Source organism: Emydura macquarii, unplaced genomic scaffold, assembly GCF_026122565.2.
Source record: "Emydura macquarii macquarii isolate MOO-44397 ecotype Brisbane River unplaced genomic scaffold, CSIRO-AGI_Emac_v2 contig_1946, whole genome shotgun sequence".
Lineage (NCBI taxonomy): Eukaryota > Metazoa > Chordata > Testudines > Chelidae > Emydura > Emydura macquarii.
In genome coordinates this window covers 316759-328173 of record NW_027132083.1, presented here as the reverse complement: position 1 = coordinate 328173, position 11415 = coordinate 316759, and the positions used below count along the sequence as shown (strand labels likewise).

The following is an 11415-nucleotide window of genomic DNA, read 5'->3' as shown; positions in this document are numbered from 1 at the left end:
TGCTGCTTAGATGAGTAAAGTACAGGCATGCCAGAATTTTAAGGTGTACACCCTACATAGCCATCTGCCACCCAAGCAGATGCCATTTCTACTATTTAGTGTGTTGCTGCCTCCCTGCTGCAGAACCTTTCCCCATTGCAGCAAAAGGCTGCAGCCTGACTGGCTTCCAGCAATACTTTAATGACACTAGTGTAACCATTTGCAAATTTTCGGAAGGAAAGACTAGGAAAAAAAGGCCGAATCCAAACTCTACTGACGTCAAAGGAATTATTTCCACAGACTTCCACAGCTTTGGGTCAGATTCATCCCTGATATAAGCAGAGGCTCCTGATGTACTCAACGGGAGGTGCATCCCCTTCATCCAGATCTGACTGGCCCCTTGTATGTATCTAATTTACAAGATCTGTTCATTCCATGTGTTGTGCTTTATTGAAGGGAAAGACGTAGTTGTAAGACTTGCAAAAGATGCCACAACAAGACAACCTGTCAGGTTCCAACAGCGCAGGCTCTGATCTGTCAGTGTTCTTCCTGAGCGGCATCCCGGGGCTGGAAGCCATGCACCTCTGGATCTCCATCCCCTTCTTCTCAGTGTTCACTGTGGCCCTTCTAGGAAACAGCATCCTCCTGTATGTTATCAAGACAGAGCCCTCCCTCCACAAGCCCATGTACTATTTCCTCGCCATGCTGGCTGTCATCGATCTGGTTGTATCTACAACCATCATGCCAAAATCACTGAGCATCTTTTGGTTTAATTCCAGGGAGATAAGCTTTACTGCATGTCTTGTACGGATGTTTTTCCTTCACTCGTTCTTATGCATGGAGTCTGGTGTGCTGGTGGCCATGGCCTTTGACAGGTATGTCGCCATCTGCAACCCCCTGAGGTATGCCACCATCCTGACAAGCTCAGTGATAGCAGAGATCGGGCTGGTGGCTTTGACCCGGGCTGTTCTCCTTGTGGTGCCTCTGCCCTTCCTCCTCAGGAGGCTGCCCTTCTGCCAGTCCCACATCATCTCCCATTGCTTCTGCGAACACATGGCACTGGTGAAGCTGGCCTGTGCCGACACCAGGTTCAATAACATCTATGGGATCATCGTAACTCTCATTATTTTGGGACTGGATATGATGTTCATCACCCTTTCGTATGTTAAGATCCTAAGGAATGTGTTAAGGGTGGCCTCCAAGGAAGAGCAGCTGAAGGCTTTTGGCACTTGTGTTTCCCACCTTTGTGCCATCTTAATTTTTTACACCCCAATGGTTCTCTTCGCAATTATTTACAGGTTTGGTCACCAAGATGCCCCTCACATACACATCCTCATGGCCAATTTCTACCTCCTTTTTCCTCCCATGATGAATTCAGTTGTGTACGGGGTGAAAACCAAACAGATTCGCATCAGAGTGCATCTCCTGTTCCGAGGGAAAAGGTTCTAGGCTGTCATTGTGTGTAGTCTCATACTGGGAAACTCATCATGCAGGTCTCCACCCCCCTAAAAACGTCAGCAGAGTGAGCGCAGATGTTCCTTTCTGCAGCATCTTGCATCATCGATAGTTTTGAAACTCTCCACATAATATGCAGTGAACCTCTGGGCATGCTGGATTGGGAATTCCCTCTCCTTCATACAGAGTGCAGCGTACAGTCCCAGGGCTCTCCCTGAGCTGTGCTGGCCAACATGGACGTTGTACTTGGCAATGGTCCTGCCTTATTTGTCCATCTATAGCAAGAGGTTTAGACTTGCTCACTCCTTACATGTAGGGAGATGAAGTGATTTGCCTAACGCCACCCAGCAGTGCAGTGACTGAGCTAGGAACTCATCCCAGGTCTCTGGCATCCCAGTCCAGTGCTCTATCCACTGAGTCCTGCTGCCTACATGATAATGAGATTATATCCATTTTAATGAGATGATTTCATGGCTTGCAATGCCTATGACATGGTGTCTCTGTAGTAACCATTTCCCTATCCCATTCTCCGTTCATCCCACTGAACTTCAATACCATTCGGCACCTAATTTTTGACAGAAATAGGGCCCAGCCCAATTCTTACGAAATCAGTGACTTGAAGAAGAACTCTGGCTGGCTCGACAGCTCATGTCTTTCACCAACAGAAATTGGGCCAGTAAACCTTGTTGCCTCCCACAGCTTGTCTTTCTAGGTCAGTGGGAGTCACTCCTGTCACTGCAATGGGATTATGTAGGGATGAGTATAAATTAGGGACACGTTTTACCACCTTTCACCACAAGGGTCACAAAGCTGGGTAAGAACTATGGGGAAGTGCTCCGATCCAACTCCCACAACTCTTATTGGCCTCAGTGGGAGGTCACTTGTCCCCGTCTGTCAGGATCAGGCCACATATTAGTGTAAGCTTTGCTTGCATAGCTATAACAGCAGCACCTTCTAAAGGAAAAGCAGCTTATAGCAGCATAAGGAGCTCTTTTGTTGTTATAAGTAAATCTCCTCCCCAAATGATACAAGTCGTATTGTCGAAAGGACTCTTTTGCTGATATAGTTGTGTCTACACGCTGGGTATTTTTCACACTTCTGATGGAATGGCTGTGCCAAGAATAGCTTGTAGTGTAGACCTGGCGTATGCAATTGTGGTCTGGAGAATCAGTTATTTCCAAGTCTATGTGCAGATTAGGGATATAGGGAGGATATTGACGGAGAGTGTCTTATCTTCATATTTCAAATATTTGTATTTGTTCTTCTGTGTTTTTATGGGGGTTCCTTACTGCTCATAGAGCCAGATGTTCAGGGCTAATATAATGTGAGATCTCAACTGTGTGATATTTCCAGAATTAAAGAGTAAAATGTGGGCTCCTCAAATAATTTCTATTTTACATGAGAGGGAATAACCAACTAGAAAATCACAAGAAAAGTCTCCAAAAGGAAGGGGGCAGAGAACACTTATCAAATATTTAAACAAGCCATGTCACCAAACCCTTCTAGTATCTCGGTGTATGAGAATTTTTTCAATGTAAGTACGCTTGCTTCCAGGCTCCCTGACTAGGAGTCATATAAATGTTTTTGTCTCTCATCTCCATGGCTTTGCCTCACATGAGCACTTGTACTTGGTTCCCTTATGAAATGAAGATTTAAGCAAGTTAAATAAACTCTTTAGGAAACCTCAGACTTGAAACAGTGACTCAGTGTCTCTTTAATGTGGGTCGCTAAAATCAGATCTTTCTACCAGTACAACGTCTGTGATGTCCCCCTCTGTTTAAACAGATCCTGGAATGTAGTTTTACAACTTCTACTATGTTTCCAAACATTTATACTACCTTGCTTTATATTATGTTTGAAAGACTGTTATAAATGTTCATGTGCATTTGAAAGAAATCTCTAAATATAAATGTCATTATTAAAAATTATAGATTAGAAATGTACAAAGCAATTGGTCAAAAGGCATATATGACAAAAGTATTCATGCAAGAGTGACCACACATCACATCCCTGGATTCTCCTGCAACAGATATCAAGATTTACCCCCTGCCTGGCTTTGTGTCTCTTTACAGTGAACTTCACTGACTTTGATTGAATCTCTTGTAACTCAACAGCTTAAAAATACCCCTTTTTTGCTCACTAAAGACTGACACCAACTTGACTCTAGAGGGATGCGTCTACTAGTGCAAGATAGATGAAAGTTTGACGGATGTACAAGATGGCATCTTCTCTTTTGAAAACAGGAGAAGGGATTTCAGAACTGACGAGGGTTTTTTATGAAACTTGGTCATGTCAGAACAACACAAGACAGCTTTGAATTGTTTTGTGGGCCAGGCCAGTGGATTGGAGACTCTTCTGCGAAGCTCCTGGCTAATGTAGTGAACTCCACACACCCCTCTTCTCCGGAATTCTGAAATCAAAATCACATACTTCAGACAGAACCGTAACTAAATTACAGGGCCTCAATCAAAGCATGTAATCTCTGCTTTGTATTCTGCCAACTTCCTGTGTCATTGAAAGTGCCTGGGAATTCATATTCAATTGCTATTTCCATAAGCCCTGGGGTCCTTTTTTGACTGTTGTTCTGATGTTTCCAGGTTGGCAGAGTGAATCATCAGAAGCTGAAACAAAGAGCAGGCACAGATCAGCGCCACCCTGGATGATGGCTTAATGATAGTAATGGTTTAATTACACCAGATCACCGACCCGCAATATGCCGTGGCATGCTCACCACAGCCTTCCCATGATATTCCCTGTATCCACCCTGTCCTCCACCTGCAGTCTGCATATGGGGTTAGTTTCTGTATTTATTTCAGTTTTATAGCTCCCCTTTTTGGATTCTAGGCAGCTCATGAGATAAAACTGAAACCATTTCCACAGACTAAGCCACTGTTTCATGTGCTGAGCTGCCTGTATTCCCCCACTGCACCATTTGGCCCATTACAAGTGATAAGGTCAGTGACCTGCAAGTCAAAGTTGCTTCATCTGCCCTTATCACTCGCCTAGTCGACCGGGCTAAAATATGGGCTTTGTCGCATACTTGGCAGGTTAACAAATGCAGGCTTTGTGGATCAAGGGAGAAAGTGTATATCAATGTGACTGTCATGCGGGCTGGCTTGAGTGGGGGGGCATTTAGTATATTGGTTGACATCAGCATGGCAGAATCATAATAATCCATGTGGGACAGGCCATGTCAGGTACTGTTAGGAAGGTTATAACGTGCTAAGTAAGAGAATATTACTTATGTTCATGTGTAATATGTGAAATGGAAGTTATAGATGTATTTGAGATATCTGTGTTTCAAATTGTGCTGCCTGGGCAATACCCCAGATAGGATGGCTGCAGAACAATGGCCAGCGTAATGGCCCATTAAGGCCTTTCCAGGTGCAAGGGGCCCAGAGAGAGAAGCCAGCATCACTAATGAGTCACCAGAACCTGCTTACGTGACTGGACCCCAGGCACACCTGAAGGGTCACCAGGATTGGCCCATGTGACTCTGGACTCCATTTTAGCTCCTGTAAATTTCACAGGCCACATGGCCAAAAGACAGAAGGTATATAAGATGAAGCCAGAGAAACCATTTTGTCTTTGCTCCTGTCCAGTCTGCAGACACACACCGACCTCTGGATTAATTCGTCTTGCAACTGAACCAAAGGACCTAGACCCATCCAGTCACTGGATGTGAACCAGAGGGAACTATACAAGCCTGCAACTCCACATTTCTTCCAGACACCTGATGTGTATGGACTTTTAATCATTGGTATATCTGTCATTTACTTTAACCCTTTAACATTTCTCTTATGTTTTGTTTCTTTCTTTTTACAATAAACCTTTAGTTTTAGTTGCTAAAAGATTGGCTGGCAGCGTGGTATTTTAGATAAGACCCAAACTTATATTGAACTGGTACTGTGGCTGACCCCTTGGGGTCAGAGGGAACCTTTGTAGTAAAGAGCAAAGAGTTCTAGTAACTGGTCTCTTTACTGGACCTAGTGCTGATCTGGGAGCCTGGAGCGGAAATACAGTAAAGGGGGCTGTGGGCATTTGTGTACTGGCTTCTGTGGGGATTCAGAAGTGCAGTTTGTGGCTGGTTGGGAAGTCTGGCTTCAGTGCCACCCACCAGTGCTGGGAGAATCTGCTCTCCTTTTAATCTGCTCTCTCAGATTCCAGCGGTGGATCCTTTCTTCCCGCCTGGCGCTGGAGTTTGGCCAGTTCCACCTGTCTCTGATGGGCTTTTTCTGCAGCTTGCTCGGCTATCTCAGCTGCTCGCTCTGCAGCTCGCTCTGCTATCTCATCTTCCTGTTGCATTTTCCACAAGTGAAGTTCTACCTTCTCTCTCTCACGCTGGAGATTCCACCCCTCCTTATCGGCTTGCTGCCCTTCATCTGCAGCTGCTCCTTTTGCAGGGGAGTGAACTGGGGACTTTGTTTCTAGATCGTTGTTTCTGAGTAGCTCTCTCATTTTCTGCCCTGAGAGTTTCCCTCTAGGAGTTAATTCTCTCTCTTTGCATAGCTGTTTAAGCTGTTTTGCGCTCATATCATCATATGATCTCTGCTCACTCATCTTGACTAACTTTAATCTTTAACACTCTCAGTATCAGATTTTAAAATTTGGAATAGCTTGAGCTTCTGATCCAAAACCCAAATGTTCTCTTTCTGTGGATCCTGCTACGACTACGCCACTGTGACTCGTCCGTGCCCAGGGCAGCCAACTGATAATGCCAAGGCCAGGGCAGGCTGTAAAAGGAGAGCAGATTCTCCCCACGCTGGTGGGTGACACTGAAGCCTGTCTTCCCAACCAGCCACGAACTGCTTCTGATTTCCCCACACTGGATATCAAGAAGCCCACACCAACTTAATCATCCCAGCAAGGGCTTTGAAAAGCTGCACCTTAAAAACCTCTAAGGATGGAGATTCCACCACCTCCCTAGGTAACCCATTCCAGTGCTTCACCACCCTCCTAGGGAAAAAGATTTTCCTAATATCCAACCTAGACCTTCCCATCTTCAACTTGAGAACATTGCTACTAGTTCTATCATCTGCCACCACTGAAAACAGCCTAACTCCATCCTCCTGGAACCCCCTTTTCAGGTAGTTGAAGGCTGCTATCAAATCCCCCCTCACTCTTGTCTTCTGTATATTGAATAAGGCCATTAAGCTGACGAGGCCCCGATTACATCTTGTAACTATAGCAACTGTAGCTACAGGACACTGTGTATGTGTACGTGTGTGAGTGGGATAATTGCTAGTATCGTTATACTTTGATAAATGCTAATTTCTTTGTGCTTTTAATAAACGTGGCATATTGCCTTGTCCCCTGAAAAACTTTCTGCATATATTGTAAGCATAACAATGTCATGCAATTATATTACTGGGCCTCAATCAAGGCATGCAATCTGAGCTTTGTATTCTGCCATGGCCAGGCAAACGTCTTGTGTCTCCGAATGTGCCTGGGAATTCATGCTCGATTGCCATTGCCATCACCCTGGGTTTCCTGGTTCTGCTCTTGTTCCCTGCTCTTGTTGTTTCCTTGATGGCAGAGCAAACCACCAGAAGCTGAAACAAAGAGCAGGCACAGGTCAGCACCGTCCTTGATGATCCGTGCCAGAAACGGCTTTTTTTTTTCTCTGGCTCACCTACCCCCAATATGCCCTGGCATGCTCACCACAGCCTTCCCATGATAGCCCCTATATCCATCCTGTAATTCTAGGCACCGCAAGAGAGAAAACTGAAAACATTTCCACAGACAAAGCCATGGCTTCATGTGTTCAGCTGCCTGTATTCTTCTACTGCACCAGCTGGCCGGTTACAAGCAATATTGACAGTGACCCTCAAGTCAAACTTACTTCATCTTTCCCCATCACTCCCCCAGTCACCCAGGCTAAAAGATGGCCTTTGCCACACACTTAGCAGATTAATAAATCCAGGCTGGGTGAATCAAGACGGGGAAATGTATGTTGATTCTGGACACTTTGTGATCAGTGTGGATACCTATGAGACACAATATGCCCAATTTCCAGATCAATAAGGTTTAATGTGCTAGATTTTCTATAAATATACTAGTTAGATACACAGTCAAAAATTAACCCAATATATCACACTCACTAAGCCTGGAGAGCTAAGCAGTTACTCAGAACACTATATTCAGGAACGGCTTTCTTCAGGGGCCCCTCCAGGGAGTCAGTGGATCCTCAGGTGTTGATGGAGCGCCCCCTTTTGTCTTAGTGGTGACTTCTTACACCTTTCCATAAACAACCTTCACCTAATTATCTTTCTCTCATTATCATATATGCTAATTACCTTCATTGCGTTTCCACCCTTAATTACATTCCATTCTCACCATGATAATTGGGGTTGTCAAAACAATGTCTGGTGATAGGAGGGGCACCCCAGATGTTCAAGGATAACTTGTCATTCCCATCACCGTTATCTATGTGCAGCTGCAAGCATACAGTATCTGTATTCTGTCTTATTATGTGCCATGCTATGCAGAAACTGAGACATCTATAAGGTTACAGAGTAGTCCTATTCATCTCTGCCAGCTGGAAGATGTCATGTTACAGGGGTCATAATAGCCAAGCAAGCAACTGAAGCTACGCTAGGCCTGTAGGACAGTGGTCAAGCATCTCAGATTGTGCTGAGCCTCCAACAGTGTATACCAAAGTGACCACCTCTCACAGAGGGGGTTCTGCTGGCACCAACCTCCCTTTGAAAGGAGAGGTCCATTCAAGAATCTCCAATGCTCTATCTGTCTTACAGGTTCTTGCTTTGCTGCCATCCGCATGCCTGGAACAGTGGCAGTATCAGGGTTTGTCTACACCTTGAGCAATAGCCTCATGGTAGCATGTCTCTGAGCCCTGGTCAACAGCAGGATATAGACCCTAGACTTCAGAAAAGCAGACTTTGACTCCCTCAGGGAGCTGATGGGCAGGATCCTGTGGGAGGCAAAGATGAGGGGGAAAGAAGTCCAAGAGAGTAGACTGTAATTTAAAGAAATCTTATTGAGGGTGCAGGAACAAACCATCCTGTTATGCAGAAAGAATAGCAAATATGGCAGGCAAACAGTTTGGCTTAACAGAGAAATCTTCAGTGAGCTTAAACACAAAAAGAAAGCTTACAAGAAGTGGAAGCTTGGACACATGACTAGGAAAGGATATAAAATACTGCTCGAGCATGCTGGAGTGAAATCAGGAAGGCCAAAGCACAACTGGAGCTGCAGCTACAAGGGACGTGAAAGGGAACAAGAAGGGTTTCTATAGGTATTTTAGGAAGAAGAAGGTGGTCAGGGAAAGTGTGGGCCTCTTCCAGAATGGGGGAGGCCACCTAGTGACAGATGATGTGGAAAAAGCTGAAGTGCTTGATGCTTTTTTTGACTCTGTCTTTACAGAGAAAGTCAACTCCCAGACCACAGCACTGGGCGGCACAGAATGGAGGTGGAGGGGAGGTGAGCAGCCCTCAGTGCTGGAAGAAGAGGTTCAGGACTATTTAGAAAGGCTGAACATGCTCAAATCCATGGGGCCGGATGCAATGCATGCGAGGGTGCTGAGGGAGTTGGCTGATGTGATTGCAGAACTATTGAAAACTCGTGCTATTGAAAACAGAACTATTGAAAACTAAAGCTGACGGCATGGCTGCAATGGGTGAGTGGGTCTGCCTAGACTGAGGTTCAAGGGGTTCTTCTGGATAAAAGAAGCCGTATGTATGTAAGATGTAATTATAAATCTCTTTACCAAACCAACTTCCATTCATATTCAAGCTCAAGCGGAGCCCTAAACACACAGGATGACGTCGTGCACGTTGTGCCTGCACTTTTACACCTGCTTAATTCAGGTATGTCAATCCCCTGGTGCAGATGTCTTTTGGGGAGGATTTGCACACTTTTTAGTGGACATGTGCAACATGGTCCACAGTTGCATGGGCTCAGTTGAGGCTTTGACCCAAACATTTTCATGTAGATGTAGAGGCTAACAGCCACACAGGAGGAAAGAAAGACATGCGTTAATCTACAATCATCTCTTGCTGTGACTCCCTAGGCTCCACCACAAATGTACCACTATAATGACCCAAGTCTCTGAACTCCCATCAGGGGAATAAAGTCACCAAGGTATTACTAGAAGGTATAAATACTCTCACCCAGTTGATCCTGGCTGAGTGGAGAGTCGTGCAGTTTGTGGATGACTGCAGCATTCGCTGAGAGTGAGGAAGACCCAGAGTTCAGGTGAGCTGGGGTAGTTTGTGGTCAAGTTAATTAAGGATCTTTCTAAAATGGAAATTTTTCAAGCAAATGGAGCGATTTGGGCCAAATATGCTACCAGATGTACTGGTGTAAAACCAGAATGATTGTGGATTTACACCCGTATAAGTGAGAGCAGAGTGAGGTTGGTCATTTAGAAGTGAAATATTTCATCCCATCAAAACCAGAAAACAAATCTGTACCAAGAAACCGTTGAGTATTCAAAAAATCAGGGTGTTAGAGTTACACACCCAGCCTTAGTTCTCTCCCCTTGTGCAAATACTTTGTGACAGGCTCTTTGTGCTGTATCTGTGTTATCGAGGGAGGTTTCAGTCTGGGGAAATCTATGTTGGGGGTCTCATACTGCCACTAGTGAAATTTTCTGTTGATGATACAAGCCTGGGGCTATTCAACAATCTCATCAGTGATTTGGAAGTAAATCTAAAATCTGTGCTGACAATCTTTGGTGATGACCCAGAGATTGGCAGATTGGCAAATAATCATTAGGACAGGGCAGTCCTCAATCGTTTGTTCAACTGGCCTAACTTGAACAATGTGCAGCTGATTACAACTAAACGTAAAGTCACACATCTCGGACTCTAGAATGTAGATCACAGTTACAGGATGGGGGACATTGTTTTAGAAAGCACTGACTGAAAAATGAATTTGGGCTCGTGATGTGAACTGAAATGTACATGAGGTCTCGGTGGAGGTGAAGAGAGCAAATGCCTTCCTGCAAGGTATAAGTGGGAGACTATCGAGCTGAAATATAGAGGTGTCTGGCTGGGAGTGACCATTACTGCACATTGATTCTAGGTCCAGTGTCCGCATTTTAGAAAGGGAAAAGAGATTTAAGAATTATTTCTCACCTGAAAAATGAGACTGATAGCCAGAGACTAAAGACATCAATCAATTTAGTTTATCCAAGGGGAGGCGAAAGGTGATTTGATCACAGTCTTGAAGTTCAAAGATGGGAAGAGATTTCTGACTTAAGAAAGTTCTTTAATGTGGCAGACAAAGGCAGAATGAAATCCAATGCTTGGGAGCTGAGACTGGACAAATTCAGATCAGAAACAAGGCGCACGTTCCTAGAACAAAACAAACTAACTCTTGGAACAACCTGTCTAGGGATGTGGCTGGATCAGCATCACTTGAAGTCTTTAAATGAAGATTAGATGCCTTACTCAGGGATGGGCTTTAGCACAAAGTTATGGGGTTGATGGAGAAATCAGTTGGTGAAATTCTGTGGCCTGTGCCATTCAGAAGGCCTTATTAGATGATTGTAATGGTCCCTTCTTGCCTTAACGTCTATGAATCTATAATTATTTGATCCCAATATTTTCCCAGTTAAAGAAATCTTAGCTAGATCTGGGTTGCAGAATCTTATAGTATTTTCTCCTCTTTCATCCTGGAAATGAGGGTACGTCTACAGACCCTGCATGCCCAGCTAGCACATGTGTCAATAGCACTGTAGATGATGAGGTGCTGCTTAGGTGAGTACAGTACAGGCATGCCAGAACTTTAAGGTGTACACCCTACATAGCCTTCTGCACACCCAAGCAGATGCCATTTCTACTATTTAATGTGTTGCTGCATCCCTGTTGCAGAACCTTTACCTATTACAGCACACGGCTCCAGGTTGTTTAGCTTCCAGCAATAATTTAATGATACCAACAGTGCTGTGATCAGCTGCTTCCGGGGGCGGGAGGCCTTGTGTTTTGGAACTCCCCCCGTTTTAGGCCCAAAATGTGT

At 44.7% G+C, this 11415-nt stretch overlaps 1 protein-coding gene across 1 annotated transcript; it reads left to right on the top strand.

Moving 5' to 3' along the window:
- Positions 1–465: 465 nt before the first annotated feature.
- LOC137159841 (olfactory receptor 52K1-like) lies at positions 466–1428 on the top strand. Its single transcript, XM_067558302.1, has one exon. The coding sequence runs from the start codon at positions 466–468 to the stop codon at positions 1426–1428; it is 963 nt and encodes a 320-aa protein (XP_067414403.1).
- Positions 1429–11415: the final 9987 nt, after the last annotated feature.